At 38.1% G+C, this 23,460-nt stretch overlaps 1 protein-coding gene across 3 annotated transcripts in view; it reads right to left on the bottom strand.

Moving 5' to 3' along the window:
- ccbe1 (collagen and calcium binding EGF domains 1) overlaps positions 1-22,980 on the bottom strand; it is a 43,183-nt gene extending 20,203 nt beyond the window's left edge. Inside the window, exons 1-4 of one of the 3 annotated variants that reach the window (XM_085167353.1) lie at positions 21,811-21,938; positions 21,645-21,725; positions 21,390-21,517; positions 21,208-21,288 (exon numbers count right to left, since the gene is read on the bottom strand). In XM_085167353.1, coding sequence (XP_085023479.1) covers positions 21,208-21,288; positions 21,390-21,493 — 185 coding nt within the window. In that variant the 5' untranslated portion in view covers positions 21,494-21,517; positions 21,645-21,725; positions 21,811-21,938. The other 2 variants (XM_085167355.1, XM_085167352.1) reach the window with 2 other exon arrangements.
- Positions 22,981-23,460: the final 480 nt, after the last annotated feature.

Genomic DNA, 23,460 nt, shown 5'->3' with positions numbered 1-23,460 from the left:
TCAAACTGAATGGTAACACGCTCATACACAAACACACAGCTGTGAGACAACACATGCACTCTGCTCCGTGGAGGCTTATTTGTCTAACATTGGTGCCAGTAATTCTGCATTCCTCACAAGAGAAGATGTTTCTCAAAGTGAAGAGGATGCAGCTTCTGTACTCAGATTAGCCTGATCGTGCTAAAAAGAGCGGGACATAAACAAAACCACCGTTATGACCATATAATGACTAGCAGAATTTTTTTAGGTTTTTCTTGGACTTGTGTTTATATTAATTAAAGTCTTGGTAGCTTGAAGAGACAAAACAAACAAACTGAAGACACTGATGACATTTTCAAGAGTGGAGCTTTTACAAATGACTCATAAATAAATAAAAGGATGGCTACAATCATAAAAACAAAAGAACACGCTAACAGAAACATACAAATGCATATAACCATCCACAACAAAACTTATTTCATCATCTACCCCATTTGACGGACTTCTGATGCAGCTATGGTTTGTTCTATGAGGTTCTTCCTAATTAGTTTAGATTTTTAGGCAAAGCTTCAGAAGAGAATAAAAATATTATGACTGTGGATGTGGGTTGTGAGTCTGATTGTGAGTAAGGTTACCTTACACCCTGACCTTCCAGAGACTCTCTGTACTTTGAAAACATTTGGTGATAAAACACCGATCTACAGTTTCTACATTAGAAACTAAAATTATCTAAAAAAAAAAGGCAGAATTTCAGGTCTGAACTCAACACGAAACTCAAAACAAAACAGACTTTATCGATTGTTTATATTTCCACTCTTTTCAGATCTTTCAAACATTGACCAGTTGAATATGTATATATTATTTACATGTGTAATTTGACATCTGTGAAGGTAGTGTACATAGGTAGGGTAAACTACATAGGTTAGTGTAATTTGTTCATCGATGATGTGTTTTCATGTATTTCTATTTGTTATTTGACCTGCCCAGGGTCTGAGGATAGAAATTAGCTAGCAGTTAAATCTGGCATCGTTTTCTTTAGGAGATTAATGTTTTTTGTATATGGTCCCTGACAACTAAAGAGGAAAAATTAAATGGAGTGAACATGAGTGGCTGCCAAAGAATAGCTGATATGCTGGTTATTCTGACAATAACTTTCCCCAGACCGCTGAGTCCGTATCTGATGATCAGTCTCAAAGGCCTCTGATAATTTGCCACGCTAACTGAACCTTCAGACTATTTATTCTCTCTGGATCGCAGACAATTTTTCATTTTTTCTCCTTTTACCTCACTCTTTGGCACTTTGGCACAGTCCCTTCAATTTCTAGTTTCTTTGAATTCTCTTCACTTTTTACTTGTTTCATTGCACCACATCACCGCCATCAGCATTGTCTATTTGCCTCACAGTCTGCATGAACGTGCTATGTGTCATGAGATGCTAGTGTAAATACAACAGGACCTCCTGTTTACACTGCAATGAGTCTGATGTGAGCTTTAGTCAACTGATTGTTGTGGAAAACCTGCAACACAGGACTTTGCATGGTTGCACAAAACCATCTGTTAAATCAGACGTTTCCTCATCAACAGTACCTCTGCCCAAATTCTTTTTCAGTCTTTCAGTCTCATGTTTGGACCGCAAGAGCTTCCTCTTGCAGTTCTTTCAGAAATATTCTCCTGCAGCGCCAGTTTCTAATCTAGATCCCAAACACAGACCTCTGAAATGTTCACAAAGCAACTGTTCTGCAGACATATTACATGCTTAGTATTCCATGCCATTCATTAACAGCTCACTCTTATTCACCTTTACACAGCAGGATCCTCTGCTGTTTAGCAGAATTTTCAATCTCTAACCGATATCATCACTCCCTCACTCAGCTATCAGATGCTTTAAAAATAAGCTATAATAAGAAGTTTCCAGCGAGCACTAATTTAACAGTAAGTGTAGGGGTTGTTGAAGTGTTCTGCAGAGACACCAAACTGATGAACTTGCCCAAGTGTTTAACCCTTATCTTGAAGAAAACCAGACTTGAGTGAATGATGGTGACATGACAAGAGTAATAATTCTCACAAATTAGCAGTCAGAGGTAGTGACATGAATGTTATGAATGACATCTTTTGTTAATATTAATGTTACTGAGGTAAACTCTAAGAAATGTGTGAGGGTCAGAACTGGAGCAGTAATGAGTCACATTTCTTTGGATCAAGCTGACAGTACTTGAGCTTTGTTATGTGCATTTATGAGCAAACTCTTGGTATAAATATCTGTCCTTTGAGGAAGGAAACAGAGGACAAGGGGATAACGTCCTCTTTAAGCCAGAAATATTCAATGTGTGTGCTCAGATGTTCGACCTTTACACTCGAGCTTCATTTTTATGGCAAAGGTTTAGCTTAGCAGCTGTTTGGGCTCTTGTGTGCTGCAGACACTTCCTGGATGTTATATCACGATTCAGTGTGTTTTTCATTTAAGTTTCACAGAACAGTTAGAAGAAAGAGAGATGGCATATACGTAGCTCCTGAAAAACTCTTGCAGATGTTTTCCATATTTGCATATTGCTGGGAAGTTTGGAGCATTTTATTATGTCTAGGATTCTCTGGAATCACTGTGTATCTAGCTTTCTCCAAATCTTTTAACGAAAACAGCCACTCCTTTCAAAATATTCCAAAACAAATTCCCTCCTACTGATGAAGAAACAAAGAAAAAAACAACAGTAATACCAGATATTGCCTCAAAATGAAGTGAAACCTCAGGTCAACCGAGGCCTGCTCCCTTCATGTAGTCATCATAGATTATTGTTACAAATGCAGACAAACTCAGCCACGCAGTCACTCTGCAGCTTCAGGGACATCACGGTGCAATATAAACCAGTTTTTTAAGGCCTCCTGGTTTGGACGTGTGTTTCTGAGCTTCATTTAGATTATGTCATTTAGAAATAAAACTCCGGCATGTCAAAATGTGTCTTATTTCTGCAAACATGCAATAGTTGTCAAGACAAACAGTGGCTAAGGTTCAGCCAACACGTTACAGCCAGACAAAACTAAAGAACATTAAGAGAGACAGTTCCGTCTGCCAGTGCTGTATCCAAAAAAAGGGGGAAAATTTTTCCCTGATGAAAATGATTTCACAGGAACACATAAAAAACAAACTACGGAGTGCATCTTCCAAATGCCTGGATACCTTTGTGTTTTCCAAACCTCCCACTGAGAAAACAAAAGACTCTTGGAAAGGTCATTCTTTCTGCTAAAAATAATACACTCAGAATGAAATAATCAGATGGTTGCAGACCATAATTTTCTCTGTAGCAGCGAGCAGGGGATCCTAACATTCTTTCTTTGCGTCTGTTGCTCTTACTTCAGCTCCGCGCTATCTCCAATTATTATCACTTATTATAATGTAATTAAAGGCAACTGTTTGGAAACACCATAAAAGGTAACTGAGCTTGGAAAATGTGTTTTTCCATTAGCTGATATATGTCTGGTAGAAGGAGGTGATTACCAACAGCAGTTGGAGCATGATAACCTCTAAACCCACTGTGTAGTCTAAGTTGACATTGCATAGACTGTGGCATCCAAGAACAACTCAGCTGTTCAAGGTTACAAGAAAAATAAATTAACCATGTCTGGACTATACTAGGGTGACAGATGTGCAGAAAATTATTGGCCACTGCACTGTTTTCTGCTGACACACCTATGGCCTAACAAAAGAGTTCACTTTAAAATTTCCCTAACAATTCGGGTTTAAAGATTCACCTGGAAGAGCAGGTATCAGGGCAATGCAAAAGAGCATCTGAACAGACGTCCAGACACTCAGCCTTGGCTTTTCATCAAATTATGTGTTTTGGCTAAAACCTTTTTTACAACAATGTGGCACACAATCAACCCTCTGGAATCTGCAAAACTCTAAATATGAGCTTAAGTATCACAAAAGAGCTGTGTTATGTATTATACAAGAAGCGCTATGTTTGGATCTTCACTGCAAATTGCATGATGTCATATAAAAACACTACATTAGGTAAGCTTGAGTGCAATGTCCTGCACTTACTGGGAACTGCTAATCCAGAGCTTGAAAGCGAATGGTATTAAAACCTCAAGCATATCCAAGACTCAGAAATAATAATTTCAGTTGTTTTATGGGAAGCTAAATCCTAATGCTACAGAAAAAAAGGGAGCAAGCTACCATACAGAGACTGTGAAGGCTGAAACTTGGAGGATAAGTAAGAGCAGGTCTGAACATCAATTCAACCGGGAAAATAAAAACTGTTTAGATTAGACTCATCAGCCAATTCAACCCAGTACTTGCAAGGTGTAACAAATTAAGTGTCCACTGAGTGTATTCACACATACTGTATATCTGCTCAAATAAAAATGATGCCTCATTTGATCACTAGCATGGTACGTTAACAGATCTGGTACACCGCTAAGGTCTCTCTGGATTGGATTTGTGCAAATGTATTGCTCAATTTCATGGCACTTATTTCAAACAGCTTAATTTTTGCCCTTTTGTTTTCATATGCTCTCTTGTGACACGCTGGTAACAGAGAGGGTTAGTCAATGAAGGAAAAATGTGAAAATCTGCTTCCAGAGCTCTGTGTAGCAGCAGAATATGTTGCTTTTAATTACATGAAAGTGTTTCATTGTGGTTAGAGGAAACTTTCAACATTTTGACAAGTGCACTTATTTATCTATGTGCGAATAAATGAAGAGTGAGACATCTTTGAAGTCTGTACGAACATGAAGCTACCAGCCAGCAGCCTCTTAGTTTTCATTGACTGGAAACATGTAAAAAAACTTGTTTGGCATGTTTAATTAGCACAAAAACAAGAGGAAAAAAGCCCCCAGTCACACACAGCCAGGCTGTTCTCCCCTATTTCCAAACAGATTTTAAACCGAGTAAGCTAACGGCCCCCTGGCTCCAACTTCATTTAGTGCATCTGTTAGAGTAGTACTGATCTTCTTATCTCACTGTCTGCTACAAAGCAAACACGCATGTTTCTTAAACATTAGAATAACCTTAAAACAATTCAGTGTTTTCTTCTCCTCTGTAAGAGTCTCTGCATAACTGCATAACATCCTGAATTAACAAACAATAAACAAGTGCTCTGTCTGTCATGCCGCCATACTAGGAATAAGATACAGCTGTTCATTGACTACTTTTTGTTTGGCTGTAAAGGTTCACTTAAAATAAGAACTTCTCTCTGTGGATCTATCTGCTGTCAACAGTTATAGCGACTACGTACAGTCATCCCGCTGTGCTGGCATCTGCAAAATAATCCGACATCTTTTTTTTTTAACAAGACTCACGCAACAAAACACTAAGCTCAGCTAAGCCACCAGCTGGCTGTAACAGAGTCAGTCTCTTTACTCTCTCTGTAGCTTTTCCAAAGTGGTGTCTTTCTCTCAGACAAATTAAACTGAACATCTTAAAAATGTTTAAATAATTCAAAACACAACACAATGAAATCGAGCTGTGTTTTCACCACATTCTGAGCTGAGAAACATTTCATTTATAGGAACTAGTAAAAGTGACACCTCAGGAAATTATAGCGAGCGTGGCTATCTGCGGCCTGTTACAGTAAACCTGATTACACCTCCATGTGTTTCTAACTCAAACCATTCTGATGGACAGAGGCCAGGTATTACGAATCCCCTTCAAACACAGATATGATGGAGGAATGATAGTCATTTAATTCCTATGTTATTATTCACAGATTTAACAGCTCATTACTTTAACTGTGAGGAAAAATCTGCTGAAAAACAAACTCTGCACTGCAAAAAAGCCATTCTACGGAAATGATGCCATAAAAAGATGAAAAACGTATCTAAAAAAATATGTTTTAAAGAACTAAGCTCCTGAAAGGTCAACCGATATCAAAATGTGCCTGAATTTTTGCTTTTGAATGCTAATATAGTTGGATAAAAATGGTGATGTATAAAGCAGATTTTCTCTTTCTCTCTCAGTAATACTGCAGAACCTCCGCCTCATACAAAAAAAACAACAAACTATTAATAGCAATACAAATACGTTCCTCTAAACTCAAAGCAGAAATCACCAGAGTCAGTTTACTGAATAAGCAGAAATGCCTTATCAGGATTTACACCATATGGAGAATAAATAAAAAGGTAGAATGGATCTTTCAGATGATAAGAACCCAATTGCTGTATGAGTTTGGCTAATAAATAAATGCTGAATTCCAGCACATATTTACACATTCACCTATTTACAGTCATGCTTCTAGTGTAGCTCTAATGGCGTCAACACTTTGGTTTACACTGAAAAACACAATTACTCTGTATAGTTCCATGAAATGTTGTACCACTGCCGGATTACACTTCCAAACGATGCTAATGTGCTGAAGTCAATTCAATTGGACCGCACTCGAAAGATAGTTTGCAGTGAGTAGGACTGAGTGAAAGTAAACAACAGTGTCCGCAAATGATGATGAAAGATGTTTGTGGTGCTAGGAAACTCTAGATGTTTTACTAAAATTGAAACCCAGTAAAAAATTACCAGAAAAAAGATCGAACGTGATAACATAACTTGACTCTGAAGCAACATCGTCTTCACTGTAACTCTGCACAGTGTGCTGCAGATAGGGCTGATAAACATGTAAACATAGTGCAGAAGCTGCTCTGATAAACAAACTGTGTGTTGACGCCACCATTAAATTACTCCGGCGTCGGTTTTAGAATGACGTTCTTCAAAAATGAAGAACGTCATGAAGAACGGCTGATTCATATAATCAGCCACAGATCTAAATCAATGGATCTGTGGCTGATTATATGAAGCCAGAGCAATATATTACATGGTTCTACATAACTACTAAACATCATGACATTAGCAACATTAGCAATTACTTCAAAAAACTGTTATACTTAAATTATTTAATTATTATTTATTTAATTTGTTTTGCTTTTTAACAATTGTAATCCGTTTTTTGGGTGTCTTGCGTTTTTTGCCACGTGCTCTTATACAAACACAGGACTACAAGCGTTTGCCCTGGAACAACTTGTACTATTGTCTGTTTTCAAAAACTCCCAAAAAATGTAGGGGGAAGTGGGACTATTCAAATTTATCTTTTCTCCCAGGGTGCTGCCTCGATAGAGCAGCCAGAAAGCACGAAAAGAATTACTACTGTACCTGTGCGAGTCTCATATCACTGGAAAACACACTCAGTCATCACGCAAACGTTGTTCTAGGGAGCGATCAACGTTAAAAATCGTGCCTGGTCCAACTTCCTCAGATGTTTCTTCTCATGTGCTCCTCGGCCACAGCGCTGCAGTGTGAAAACAACATCTGACTATTACGTGTAGGTGTTAAGTAGTTACTGTATGTTTTTCTGCTTTCAGCATATGTTCATGACAAGAAATGAGTAATCAAATGGAGATGTGAGGAATGTGAGGTTAGCCTGCTCGAGGCTTTGTGGTGTTTGTGTTATTTTTATGTTGCAGTGAAATTGAATTTTCCTTCCAGCGACTGCACATAGAAATTAGCCAACAATGGCTTACTCATGTTCTGATTATTGCTGGGCGCTGCGTGTAAATGTGCAAATAAAATGCACATTTATGGGGAGAAGAAGGTAAGATGAGGACAACAATAAAGAACAGCAAATTTAGGCAGGCTGGTATTATGTAGCTCCAAAACTACAGTGTAATAAAGTCTGCAGAAAGGGACTGAGCCACTGACGGCGGTGGCAGTGATGATTATCGTTAAAATAAATGACATCTGACTTACAAATATTGAAATTCAGTAACAAATGAAAAAAATTCTCAATGGAAGGGGAAACATCTGTCGAAAACCACAAAACTTGAGGTCCCTCTTCCAAAATGTGTTATTAACATCGCGCGTTGCAGCTGTTTACAATTTAAAATGAGTGGTATGGATGTGTATTTTCACTGAGGTGGTGTCGAGCTGCTGTCGTTCAGGACTGACAAATTAGTTGCATGTTATTTCCACTAATGGCAGAAGAAATTGCAGCTTCAAGTGGTCTAACAACGAATAACAAATGATCAAAAAGAACATCAAGGTGAAACATTCAAACTACTTTAATTATGTGATTAGCTTGTCAAGAAGTTCCTGTTTCACTGTAATAGGTATACAAACATCGTTTTAATGTATAGTGTGCTACAGTGTAATTTTTATAAACGACATCAGGGTATTTTAAAATAACATACTGAGTAAAACTCGAGCGCGGTCTTGGAAATACAGAGCCAAGAAATGGGGCAGAAAAGCCACAACATGAGGTGTACTTATCACCACATCCCTTAACCAAAACAAAACCACAGCGTGACCAAAGCGTGACCACACTTCGGTTCTCTGCGGAATGAGCCAGATGCACGAATGAGCATCAGCCAAGAGAAACAAGAGCAGGCTTTAAAGAAACCAAAATGTCGAGCAAAAAATGGCTGATACGTGTTTTAGAGGAGGAAAAAAGTGCCAGTGATTTGCAAAATTAGGCTGAATGTGAAAACAGACCACACAAAAGTCTTAAAGATCAGCTGACAGGTCATTACATGTAGAATGGATTATCATTTAGAAAAAACCCGTGCAAAATGCATTCTTTAACACCTGATTTATTCAAGCAAGAAAAAAGGAGATATTCAAAAAGATAATCAGCCAGTACATAAGAAATACTGATGAGAACAATCAAATTTAAGTGTTCTCCATATGCTTTGACACGCTCTCCAATAACTGCTATAGTGTTTAAGTCTTTAAAATAAGTGAAAATGCTCCACATGCTGTTGTTGAACTATTCAACAAAATAAAATAAAAAAGTCTACAGGCTTAAGGACACATTTTAAATTATTTGAACTTTCGGGTGAGGCATGTTTTGTGTTACAGTTTTCTTTCAAATGGAAACAGATGGTAAAATGCATGTAAGGAACCAAATCAAATTACAATCTGTCCAGTAATGCTGTAAATGTTGAAATAAGTCTGATCAGAATCGGGAAAGCATGTTTCTAATTATTCAAAGAAAGAAAATAAGAGAACAAAGGCAATGAACTAATAAAGGGAGCCTCCTAATTCCAAGTGTATTTAAAGATCATGTGTCATGAATGCTGATTTGAACCTTTAGCACATTTTTTATATCAACAGCAACTGAATCAACACATAATCTATAATACTGATATAACAGTTTGGTGTTACATGCGGAAGACAAAGGAGAGGAGAAAGGATGTTTGTTATTGCTGGTGCTTTACATCTGTCACTAAAGAATGCTCCTTAACACTAACATGTCCTCCCCTGCAATCACTATGATAACTTACACATGACTGTATCTACCTAAGCGCTAAGGAACGGGATGGGGAGACTTCCTTTACCGTATAAGGCGCATCACTAAGCTGCTTACCCTAGGGTGAGCTATTAAATACAAATACATATCTATGATACTTGCATGGGACAGAGAAACAAAATAAAGTAGAGGTAATGATAACATTTGTGGAAAAAATTGATGCACAAAATACATTTAGTGGGTTTTGGAAAATAAGCATTCAGACAATTGTATTTAAGTAAATATGTATTAAAATTCCTTGAACGACGAGGACAAGCCAACAGAACAGATAGGCTGTGTAGGTCACAAGGGGGCCCTACGAATAGGGAAGTAGGTTCAAAGCAAATGCAGTGATAGACCAGTGGAATCAGCAACAAGAGGGACAGGATACAACCTACGAATATCAGGTTATCCACAGCAGATTTATTCAAATGATCCCCAGCAATGATGATACAGCACACTAGCATTATCTACTTTGAAACACCAGATGATTAAACATGAGTCATCTACAAACAATAAAGTTATGCAGGGTCCAATGGGAACCGTACGAGTCAAGGCACATAACTATGGTGACATGAGTGAAAAGACCTGTCCTCTAGCTCGTATGCTAAAAACATGCGCCAATAATGTTAAAGTGAGGAAACCTCACAAAGCAAGCAGGACATGCTACAGATTTTTCTTTTTTACCACTTTGTGGTTGAGGTAGACACACGCACCTACATGTCCTTCTAAATCAAGTTTCTTCTCCATAACAAAAAAGTACCCTGGAGGTCCTGGTTAGTCCAACTTGCTGAACATACTTCTATACTTTACGTCTCCGCATTTCCGCTAGGGTCCCAGTGACGTAAATTTTGTTATTGGATGGTAAGCATGAGAATTTAACCAACTGTGTATGTACCCAGGCAACGGACTTGAAGAGGACTTCAAAGAAGTATAACAGCAATGTCTGTGTCTGCAACAAAATATAATCCATGGCTAAGAAAGTAGTATTGAATAACAATCGCAGGGCAAGATTCTTCCTTGGGAAGCTGCTGAATGATGAAAAGGACCACCACAACAGGAACAAGGCCACCAAGTTAGTCAGCAGCGAAAACATGAAACAGGAAAGACCAGGGCTGGCTGATTAGCAGTGACTGAACTTTCACAATAAGGAGATTTTCCACTAATAAAGTGATTGTGGTTGGGACTGGAGGGGTGACACTAATAAAAATGTTAACGTATTTTGGACAATCATTCATATATGTGAGTGTCCTGCCGAGGTACTGTCTATATGTGAAAAACTCTTAATATTCTGCCGTCCACTATAAACCTGCCTCAGCTCAGTCAGGCAATGTGTGAACAGAGTGAATGAGAGTGAACAGGGCACAAGTATAAGTTACTGGGTTGACCATTCAAACTATGTGCAGTAAGGACTATTGTAGAGGCCAGGGTCTGAATCTGCCACAAGGCCATTTACTGCATGTTTCATCCTCTCTGCTCTTACTCTCAGCTTTACTATCTAAATAAAAGCTAAAATGGATTTGAATAAACTCCAAAGCAAGATTATATTGAATTTTAGAGACACAGAACTAATTGCTGTTGATATGTTGCATTTTTTATTTTTTTTGAGAAAAGTGTACGATTACCTGAATGTTGCTGTTAGAAACATTCTCTGTTGGGGTTATTAGTGTAGAGGATTTCTTAGCCTGCACATTTTTTTAAATCTCGTTTAAACTATATGGATAGTTTGTGTGACATCATCCTGTATCCCATGTGAAAGTGTGTCTTAAAATCACTGGTATAGAGTCCCACGCAACACATCTAGCCAGTTTCTCAGACATGGATTGAATATCATTTTTAGTCTCTAACCAGCCTTAATCCATGTCTGGGAAACTGAACAATATTGTTTTTTTTATGTATCTTTTTGGCTTTGATGTTTAATATCAAACCAAGAATTTTAAAGAACTCTTTTTCCAAAAGAGGATTATTTTAATGAAAATTACTCTTAATAGGGAAAAGCCTTTCTTCAAAACAACAAACATCAAGGTAATTTCTCTCTGACAAATGACCAATGAGCTTCTTATGACATCAGTTTGATGATGTCTACACCAAAACCTACTTTCATGATTTCCCAAATCATCATGTTTTTTTACCATTATGTTTCAGTACCTCCAATATATTTCTCTACTCAAATCATTATGTTAAAACTGAATAAGATTAGCAGCATCTTGGCTCTTCTGGCACACAACAGAAACAGAAACAAAGATTTGATTCAGTTCAAAAGAGAACTAAGTAATGAGCATAGTTGAATAAACAATGATGGATTTACAATTAGGTCTATACGCACAGAAAAGTCCATGCAGGTGCACCGAATCCCTCCTTTTCAAGAGTAATGTATTTACCAAAGTGGGACATGCACACAAGGAGATAATTTATCATAGCTGTAGATGAACAAAAAGACCAGGCAACAGAGTGATGCACACAATAACCTACTGGGTACACTTTTAACTTTGTACAACATCTGGCAAAATTTAAATTATTTATTCTGAAAAGAAGAAGAACTGGCACTATTGGAAACTTTTAAAGCTGTAATGTTATAAAAATCATAAAAGAATGTGTTTGTAACAGGGAACATCACGTTTTGACAATTCCTGTTGTTGAGTCTAAATAACAGACAACCAGCTTATAAGAGTGGCTATGAAGGAATATGTACAGATTGGATATTCTGGATCATTTCTAGGACTTCCATGCAACCAACAAGAAAAGAAATCATGGGCTATGAATGTGCTGTCAGACTTGGTGAGAAGGTAATTTGCTGGAAAAGAGACTTTTCTTCAAAAAAATACCGGTATAAATTAGAACTTATTTTATACATCAACAACACAATTTATTTTGCCAGCCAAGACCTAATTTTCTGTTCCGTATCAGGAATCAAAAGCGCGTCGGGTTTACCACAACTTGTAGTGTTATGACTGTGCTATTTTGTTTTTGTTATCATTGGCAAGCTCCATTTCAAGCTTGTTAATCTAATAAAAGTTGCAACTGTGTTTTTAAAGTGCATTAAGTAAATCTGAAAATACATCAGTTTAATTTTTTTAATTTTTATAATTACGTTTTTTTCCCCTGAAGTGACCATACCTAAAAACCAAAAATATTTTTTACTCTTTTTTTATATCCATGCCCTCTACAACCACCAAGAAACAAATTCAAACTGCAGCCACAAACAAGCCCCGACTTAAACCAAGTGGTTATTGTGTAACAATTTCAAATAAAGGTCTTCTGCCTTTGCAGATCTACTCAAACCAAAACAAAGTCTTAACCATCACTAAGTAAATCATGTTTATGCAGTTTCAGTTTTTGAAGTTATCGTATAGCTAGCAAAGGTACCAGTTCAGATGCTTATACTTAATTCTGGAGTACAGTTGGGTTTTTGGAGCTTTGATTGAAATAAATTAGGAAAAATATGATAATTTATTTCTACCGCCTCACTGAATCAGACAACAAATTATTGGCTCACAAAGATCCAGCATTCAAACATGCGACCCCAGAAACAAAAAAATAAATAAAAAGTTATAGTTATTAATCATTCATTTGATATCACTTAATATAAAGCAGGGTTTAAATGAGATAGACTAGGAGCTTAACTGGGCAGCTGACTTCCTCCTCCTCTTAACATCTTTTTAATGTTCAACAGTGTGGGAGCTGTCACTGGAGAGCAAAAAAAAGCAAACAAGAATTCACAGCATAGTGTGCATTAAAGCAGTCTGCTACACTTAACAGGCTTCATACCCACTTTCTGGCTCCTGATACAAAGCAGATGTTGATATCTTTTTCTCTGACAGGACATTATGCATCATTTCAGGCATTTGGTTTATTATTATGGAATATATCTAACCACACTCTCATGACTATGTCAGTCACAGAGATTATATATTCAGTACTTTTTAAAGGCAAGGGTTTATGACATTTTAATACCAGAGCTTGTGGTCAAATACCCATTTTACACTGTAAAATGGGTATTTGAGTTGTAGTTGAGGTAATACAATGTTTTAAATGATTCTCTCTCAGCTTTCCACTTTATTGATGGTGGTATATTTTTAGAGTTTTGATCAACTTGAAATTACAACTTGTTCCCCTAACTTTCTGATATTATTTAATTGAAAGCATGCAAGTAAAGTTTCACTGATTGTGCACTGCGTGAAACTGAAATCTGTTGGGTTGATCTGGCTTGTTAACTTAAATAAACCATTTAACCCACTGACTTAATATAAGTTGTTCTTCTAACAACTTCATCTTTTCTCTTACCTTAGTATCAAAATATGACAATATGGAGCTGGTTAAGGTAAATAATTTCAAACATCTGAAATTATTGAAATCATTTTGAGCCATCTTATCTATAGTTTTGCATCTACTGGTTTCACTGCCAGGGCTGATGAGAAACAGCTTGGACGTGTTTCATGCTCTTTCCGCAGACGACTCACTTACTTTATTGTAATGCATTTTTGTTTTTGTTTTTGTTCAAAGACAAATAGCTTATTATGTTGTCATGCCTAAAAATATTTGGCTTAAATATATAATATTTAAGCCAAACCTAAAACTGTTTTGTGTTTCTGCTTTAATAATTTATAACGCGCCTCTTTTGGAACAAATGGAGAGAAAAAAATAGAATAACAACAAAACAAGATGTGGTTGTGTGCTACAGTTCTCCAGTTTCTGGAATTTATCTTCCAAAATCTTTCTACTTGGACTTCTCTTTAGTTTCTGGTATCCATAAATGAGTAGGAAGACTTGATTCATGTCTAGTCCCACATAGTATACGATGGATGGGTTTGTAAGTAATAGAGAGACAATCCAAAACTAGGTGTAATGATGGTCAGCTAGCCTACTTTTTTTCTGTCTTATTCATCAGTTTTCCATCCTTAGTCTCCTTAGAATAATCACTGTGCAATTAATGCCTCATTATATTGTATCAATGTGTTGTTACAGATAGAAGACCGGTATGCAAAGACATTCAACTGTTGGAAAATTGAAGTAAAGACATATATCCAAAGGGCTCTACCCAATCAAATAGTTTACAATAGTGAATGTTTGCCTGCGGCTCAGTTGACTTTCATTTAGTAATATCCTAACACGGGGGCTTTTCTGAGTCACATTTTTTTCCATCATGGAAATTTCCTGAATGACACTACACATATGTTGTCTATAAATCTAGGTTCATTTTGTTTTTCAGTCCAAAACATTTACAACATCATAAGAACCATAGTAGTCCAGAAGAACAAAACATCATTTTACTAGGGTCTGCTAAACTGTGCTGCAATATATCCTTCATGGATCATTGGAGCGACAACAGTATGGCAACAATGCCCTGCAAAATGTATTTCTCGTGTTGAAAGCTATTTGAATTGGGAGATGGAACAGAAGTCCAAGTGAGAGGATTATTCCAAGGTGCAGAATAGATTTAAATATGATGTGAAAAACAGATTTAAAACCAAAGGAAACAAGGGAGACTTAAGGTCTTTTGGCCAAGCTGAATAATCAGGCTGAAGTGATCACTTCACTGGAGCTGAGCAGCACCCCCAGCTGTGCCCGAATATGACTTGGAATTCATATTCCAAAATCAGTTCCATAAATCAGGAACTGATTTATGGTGTAGTGAGTAGACAATGCTTCTCATTCCTGTTGGCACATTTGTGCATTTCGTGATTCACTAAAATACAAGGAGTAATTGATACTTACAGGAATCCAGAGAAGTTAACTGGAAATAAATGACTGGACATTTATAGGACACAAACAGTGCTGTTTGGATCAGCCAAGTGCATATGTCATGACTATGATGTCCCACTTGGGGGGGGGGGGTTAGACTCAGTTTTATTGCTGTGTAAGCCAGAGTTTCCCCTGACTTCCAAAGTTAACGACTACAAAAAGGAAGAAAAGGTAGAGGGAACACAAACTGCTAAGTACCACCAGCATTGTTTGGAAAAATAACAAAGCAACAATTACACATGCCCCACATCAATTATATGTAACTGTTACAGCTGTATAATGGAAATAAAATCGCACTGCCTGTGTTCTGCTTCTTCTCCAGAGAAGCATTTCCTTTGCAGGCTAGGCAGGGTTGACATCATATAGACAATAAATCAAGCCAATGTTATAACTGTTTCTTGTACCTTCTTGTCACCCTAAGAAAAGTTATAAACAAAGATTATTAATGTGTCTCAATCCTATGATGTTTTACATACTGGACCTGGCTCTCTTCTTAGATTGTCAGAGAATTTATACTTCAGTATGGAAAAACATCTACAACCTGAATAAATGTATGAATACACGGTACAAAAACAATCAAACAACCTGCCTTTGTGGTTTGTGAATTGGCCTAAAATAGTGCAAGCTCAAAAGTTATACTCACTAAGAGCTTCTGTAAAGTATACACCTACTGGGCACTTATTAAGTACGTGTTGCCGGTACTTGCCTTCAGAACTGCTTTAATTCTTCATCGTCCATATTCAATAAGTTTTGAAAACATCCCTCAGAAATATTGATCTAGCCTCATAGTTGCTGCACATCCATGATGCGACTCTCCCGTTTTGCAACATTCCAAAGCTGCTCTGTTAAACTGAGATCTGGTGACTGTGTAGGGCATTTGAGTACAGTAAACTCAGTGCCATGTTCAAGAAACCAGTTTGAGATGATCTGCACTTTGTGACATAGTGTGTTATCTTGTTGGCAAGCAGCCATCAGAAGATTGGTATGCTGTGGTCATAAAGCGATGGACATGGTCATCAGAAAATAATCAAGTATGTTGTGGTCTTTAAATGATGCTCAGGAAAATATCCCCAGCACTATAACAACACAACTAGGTTCCTGAACAGGTGACACAAGGTAGGATTGATCCATCCATTCATGTTGTTTATACCAAATTCTGGTTTTGCCATCTGAATGTTGCTGCAGAAATTTTTGTTGAATTCTGGAGAGGCTGTGTGAACTGTGACCTCAGTTTTCTGAAAGAAGACATACACTGATGGGAGTGTGGTCTTCTGCTGCTGCTTCAGAGATGCTTTTCTGCATATCTGTGTTGTAACATGATTATTGGAGGTATTGTTGCCTTCCTGTCAGCTCGAAGCAGTCTGGCTATTCTCCTTTGACCTCTGGCATCATTAAGGTATTTTGCACAGATCCGCTGCTCCTTGGATAATTTCAGACCATTCTCTGTAAACTCTAGAGAAAACAGTACGTTGTCTTAACTGTGACTACAGGTCTAAATGCACTGAGTTGCTTCCATGTGATTGGCTGATTAGATATATGCATTAACAAGCAGTTGAGCAGATGCACACAATAACGTGACCATCGAGTGTATTTTTCCAATGACTATGTCTCACAAGACATTATTTTCAACTGCTCAGCAAGAACTGGAAGGCCTTTAAATTTGTAACACTGATTCAAATAAAGCACTTTGCTTGATTATACTCCATGCAGTATTCCAATAAATCAGCTCAAGCTAAGCCACAAAAAGAAAAATGACCTAATTTAGGAGAATTGATGAACTGTGATTTCATAAAAAATACAGTATAACAGAAAACAGCACTGCTAAAAGAAACAAACAACTTTGTCAACATAAACCCTGCTACTGGCAACAATTATGACATAAATTCTGGGTGTTACAATGTAACAACACAACACCCTGAAGATTCTGCCAAACAAACACAAAGCTCAATGTTAATCAAACCCTTGTCTGTTATTTTGTAAAGCTTTTATGTTGCACTCCTATGTATTTTTTATTCAAATGCAACTCTGGAAACAAAAACCCTACACAGCTTTTCCTGCCTTAGCTCTAGTATGAGCCAAGCATATCAAACGCTATGACTGGAAATGCAGAATCCTAATTCAGTACAACCCATAATATTGAAATCTTAATGTGAAACAACTCAAACAGAAAGTGAGAGAAGATCAGACCAGAAGCGAAACTGAGAGATATATGTGCAGAGACAAATGAGCCCTGGTACTAATTCTCCTCTGGTCCTGTTTCCTCAGTATGATCAGTGGTGCATCAGTGTTGTGCATACAGTGCCACTGCATGAGAAAAATAGGTCTATTTTTCTTTCTGGTAAAAAATTCACTGTAAAATGCAAATTAAAGTAATACAATAGCTTCAAAAAATATATTGTGATGACTGCACTGAAAAAAAATCTTCATTGAAAGCATATCACGTTGACTAAAAGCTAGTCATACACACTACTTCTTTGTAACTTCTGCAACACCTCTGCTCACAGCCTTGTGGACTGTAAATTTCTGTGGTACTGATGCCCATCTAGCAACACCTTTTACCTAAACAGCTCTTTCGACAGTGTTTAGCAAACCAACAAAATGTTCCGAGAGGTGCAGACACACTGATACTCTACAGAGTGCGTAATGAATGCCATAAGCCTTTATTTTCCTTTGGCAGCTGAATCCTGCCAACTTAAATGGTGCTTGGTTCCCTTTGAAGAACGTCTCATTCATGCCAAGGCATAATAGCACTGTGCGACTATATTTTGAGAAAAATGCAGCATGCAGATTCATGCTATCAAATGCCAATCACTCTAGTCTTTTTTCCTAATAATAATAACTTTCTAGCATTATATTATAGCATTTTTTAAAAGACGCAGTTACAAAGTGCTCCACAGTTTGAATAAAACCACACATTAAAGATAAGCATACATATTCCAGCTACAGTCTCACATTCATTTAACATAAATACTTCCATCCATATTCCTTAGGTGTATACCATGTTTAAAGTAATGGGAGAAAGTGTAAGGATAGGCTAACCTATACAAATTAGTTTTCAGCAGTCATTTCAAACACACGACTGATTTAGCCGACCTGATAGGCTGAGGAAGGCTGTTCCAAAGTTCAGGAGCTACAACCTGAAAAGCATGATCACCTCTGGTTTTCAAAATAAGAGTGTGGAACAGTTAAGAGACTGATCAGGTGATTGGAGAGGCCAATTGCTGGAATAAGGTCTCAGTAGTTTTCATATACACACAGGGGCCAAGGTAGGGCTTTATATGTTACTAATACTTTTTAAAAAAAAATTAATTATGAATTTCACTGAAAACCAGTGAAGGGCAGCAAGAAAAGCGGTGATGTGTGAGTGCCAGTTTGTTTTCATAAGCACCCGAGCTTGCTGCATTCTCGACCAGCTAAAGATGGGCTTAGAAGGAATGGCCAATCTCCTTAGAGACGCTGTCAGGGCCAAACCTGACAACCTCAGCTGACAGTGATTCACAGAGGTAGGAGCATCTGTTCAGGCTGTTGGGTTTAACAGAAATGTACAGCTGTGCATCATCAGCATAGAAATGGCTAGATATGTTTCTGAAGCTGTTAAGCAGATGATGTAGGGGTAACACATATAACCCTAATATTATGAGCAGTGATGACAGCAGTTACAGTTACAGTTATTATGAACTCTGAAGTGTCTGTGTAAGTATGATAAAAAACGTTTGAGAGTAGTGCCAGAGATGCCAACCCAGCTTTGTAATGTTATTGGGAGTGGGATGATCAGTGGTGTCAAATTGTGGAGTAGTCACCTTTATCCAAGTGCATCAGAATATCATTAGTAACTTCCAGTAAAGCTGTTTCAGTGGTGTGGTTTTGATTGGAATTTGTCAACGATACCATGTCCTTTAACCAGCTGAAGGTGCTGATGAGCGACAGTATTCTCAAGCCTTCTAGAAACAATGAGCAGTTAATAAATGGCCTGTAAAATGTTATCTAAAACACTGGGATCTAGGGAGGTTTCTTTAAGCAGAGGGAAGATGCTGAGTGTTTTAAACTAATCTGGTGTGCAGCGAGATGAAAGGGTCTGATTTATAATAAAGAGAAGGCAGCGGTAAATGACAGACAGAACCATCCATCCATTTCCGTCCGCTTATCGAATTCAAGGTCAAGAAGGGGCTGGAGCATATCCCAGCTGACAAGAGGCAGGGTACGCTCTGGACAGGTCATCAATCTGTCACAGGGCTAACACACAAAGACAGACAACCAGTCACGCCTCCAGTCAATTTAGATTGAACAATTAACCTAACCCTATGCATGTCTTTGAGAGGAACCTTGAGTACCCAGAGGAACCCACACAGACCTGTGTCAAACATGCAGACTCCACAAAGAAAGACCCAAGGCTAAATTCAAACCCAGGACCTTCTTGCTTGCTAACGACCACACCACCATGCTACTGCAGATTGGACTTCTTGAATAAATTTATAAATGATAACGTCAGCTGGGCAGGACGAATTGTACATGTGTGAGAATATATCAGTGAGCTGTCGTGGAAATCAGATTAAACTTGGGCAACGGGACAGGTTGAAAGAATCCAGACTTGAGCTAAAACCCGATGCCCCTAATCTTGCCAGCTAAGAAAACTTATAAATTCTTCACAGTCATCAGAAGACATGACAGGGAAAGCAGACTGAGCAGGATTAAGGAGTCTGTTAATGATGTTAAACAAGAACCTTGGACAGTGCAACTCATCTTATTCAGCAAATAAGATGCGAGTGGTTAGTAATTCCTTCGTGTGGAGGTACTGAACATGAGATTGTGTTTATACATCCCCATTCAGCTATTCTATCCTCTTTCCTATGATGACTACAATGAGATTTGCAATCTGACCATTTTTGGCTGACAGACAGTTATCAGCTCACACTGTGCATGCGACCTGAAATGCACCCAGGACGCATTATCTTGGCTCTTAGCTAAAACAACTTTTCTTCTTTAAGTAAACATTGTGGGAAACAACTGTGGCTGCAGCCAATAACCGTAAACCAACATCGTTATGTTAAGAGTGTGTTTGAGATCTGGAGATCAAACAGGATGTTACTGTGTGCTTGAACCGCAGCCAGCAGTTTGTCAAGTGATGCAAAAATGGACCTCTCTAAAGTCTGTGAAATGTGGAGGAGACATCCAAAAGGCTACCATTTCTTTACTTCTCAATGTTCTTTCCCAAAAGCACATACAGCGATAAAGGCTTCTATAAATCAAGCTCACTGATAAAATGTTTGAAATTACTTCCCTAAATAGGTCGTATGATTTTGCTTCCAAAGCTGCAGCACACCCACATTGTGAGCTCGAATCAAAACATAGAGCATTACCAAGCAAAGTGGTGTTTGAGCATTTAGTATCTGTCCAAGCCAAAATTAAATAAATTCTCAAGCATATATCTTAAAGGAACACCCTAAGGAGGTTTGTGTGGGTGGCGGTGCAGTAGCACGTCTGTAGTTGCCGCTAATTAAATGATTCAGCTTTGTGGAAAACTTACTCACACCCATGATGAAGACTAACGACATTTATTACACTCGGCTGCTTATATGAAATCTGCCCTGTCTCTTACACATTTTTAATATGACCATCTCTTTAAAGTATGTAGTGACGAGTTGGGTTTTTTTTTTATTATGCCTGTGAGGCACCCCTTGCAGTGAAGACAGATTAACTTAATCCATAGCCTCTGACAGAAGTTTTGCTGCGGGGCATAGCTGTGTCCACTATGTCTGTGAACTGTCATAATTAGAGGCAGTCTCTGAGCACAGACAAGGCCAGTCTAAAGGCTTGTGTATGCCTATGATCCCTTTAATTCACAAAGGATGATAAGGTGGAGAATCCACATCTGTCACAGGAAAACTCTTCAGAACATAAATACATGCCTACAAGCGCAGATATGATAACTTTTATAAACAGTAGATAAAATGAAGAAGACGTTTAATTATTATTAGCCCCAGGCAGTGACAGCTTACGCACTCTTCATTTACACATACCATTCAGTGCTTCATGAAAAGAGAACTGCACCCACTGTCTACCACATCAAAACTATTTTATATTTCACATTAACAAATCCAAATCTGACATCATGCTGAGCTACGTGCATTGGCACAGATTATAATTATAACCCTTTCATTCAAACATTCCCACAATCACAACTGCATAGAAGTATAAATCACTCCGCTGACAGTCTCTGCTGTACCTGTAACACGTCGTAACCTCTCCCGTTGACTTCACGCAGGGGTACTTTGTGGTAGAAATATTATTTTCCGAGCATTTCTCACTGCGGATGAAACATTTCGAAAGCAAAGTCATAATTTCATTGCACATAAACTGCAAGGACCTTTCAAGTCATTTTGGGTTCAAATACACACGCAAGTTTACCCGTCAGTGACATCTTCTTCTTGGTAGGACCAAAGCAAACCTCCTGAGAAGCACATGCAGGTGACGGTGAGCAGAAGAAGACTCCCGTTGTGTTTTAGCAGCATCTCCTCGGTCCGGTCACCTGGCGTCTGTTGACAGTCCGCACTTTCAGGGGTAATCTCCTCACTGCCGCAACTTCCCACACACGCCACACAGACACACACACACGCCAACACACAAACACACAGTGGAGCGCAGAGAAACCCTCCCACTCACCCAGCGCTTGTCGGTGTGTAACCGCTGCTCATTCTTGATGTGCCACTGCAGGACCTGAACTCACTTTAACTTCCGCTGCTTCTGTGATTAAAGAACTTACGTTTTAAGACTAATTTAAAGTTTTTTAATTCCCCAAAATGTGTTTTAATTAAAGTAGAAGTAGTACCGAGGTAAACTTCTGGTAAATAGTGTCTCCTCGGTTAAATGTTGAACATTGACTGGCAAAACCCTAAACTCATTCAACACTTTTGAGCGCGCAGGCAAATGCACGTGCGCAAACACGCGCTCCGGAGCTACTGAGCGTTTTGAGCTTTGCTGCCACCACGCGGCTGTAAATAAAATAACACCTAATTAGTGTTCATCAGTTCAGTCACTTTAGGTAGGTGTACTTAATGTAGTATGTCTCTGTTTTAGCACATCGCTACTCTCACATTCCTAATGTTATAAAGTTTTAACTGTAAACCTTCGTGATATTGTTTTTCTTTTAACTTTTAACTTTTATTTCACCCCATTTTGCCTTCAGACTTGTCTTAATTACTTGAGAATCTAGAAATTGTGATCCACGTTGAAATGATAGCATCATACAGTTGCAGCAGATGTTTTTAGTGAATATTCAATTACATTTTATTTATATAGCACCAAATCACAACAACAATCACCTCAAGGTGCTTCATTATTGTAAGGTAGAGACCTTAAAATAATACAGAGAAAACCTCAACTGTTGAACGACCCTTTTTGAGGAAAGAATTGGCAACATTGTGAAGGAAAAACTCCCTTTTAGCAGGAAGAAACCCAGAGCAGCCCCATTATGCCTGTCCTGAGCAACCTCCTAGTGTGCCTAAAAGGTGGTGCAACTCTAAATAATGTCCTGTCTATCAGAAGATGAGCTTCAATATCTGAAGAAAAGTGCGTGTCCGTGATGCAAATTTCCCATTCCACCGCATCTCAAAAATAGATGAGTTGGACCGAGACTATTGGGTGTCATTTTCAAGAAACCAGTTTGAGATGATTTGAGCGTTGTGGCATGCCGTGTTATCCTGTTGGAAACGGCATTTTGTGAAAAATCCGTCAAAACAAACAAAGCTACACTAACTTTGTGTTACATTAAAATCCTGGGTAGTTTTGTCCTGGATAAACAGGTTAGCTTACAGTACTGTGGTGAATTCACAGTAAAGCATTGTGTTGGACTGATGATACAGTGGCTGTGGTGCTCATGGTCAGGTTTAGGTTATAGGAAGTGTTGCAGAGATGAATCTCCATTTAAGCTGATGATGATTAGATTAATTAACTGAATTCCAACTTTATACCAACTGCATACTGTCAGGTATAAGACAGGATAAATAGTATACTGTCAGTGTAGAGGATGGACTTCAGCCAAGATAGCTGTGAAACTGTATACATCTTGTTGAATTCAGTTGTGTAAATCCACAAAGAGCTGCAGGTCAGCTGATCATAGCCTGTACACTAAGAAAATCTATTGATGCTCATGTTAGAAATTATTGTGAGCTGTGATTCTTTTCCCTACGCTGAGCCGCTACACAGAATCCCACTGTAACCCCTGACTGTACTCATTTTATTGCTTAGGTGTGAAGGTAAAGTGACCATCTACAATGTAGGCAACAATGTAGATGGTGACTTATAACCGAAATCAAACAGCTATTTTTAAAAAATCCCCTTTCGTCGCATGTATCATGCATTGGAATTTCAAGATTTGTATTTATTTATTTATTTTGGGGATCACGGTTGGCCCCATGGACCACAAATGCGAGACCTGATTTTTTGTCCCAGTCAAATGTAAACACTATAAATATGAATT

Source organism: Neolamprologus multifasciatus, chromosome 7 (genome assembly GCF_963576455.1).
Source record: "Neolamprologus multifasciatus chromosome 7, fNeoMul1.2, whole genome shotgun sequence".
NCBI classification, from domain to species: Eukaryota; Metazoa; Chordata; class Actinopteri; order Cichliformes; family Cichlidae; genus Neolamprologus; species Neolamprologus multifasciatus.
The sequence above is the reverse complement of the archived record's forward strand: the minus strand, read 5'-3'. Positions and strand labels throughout refer to the sequence as shown.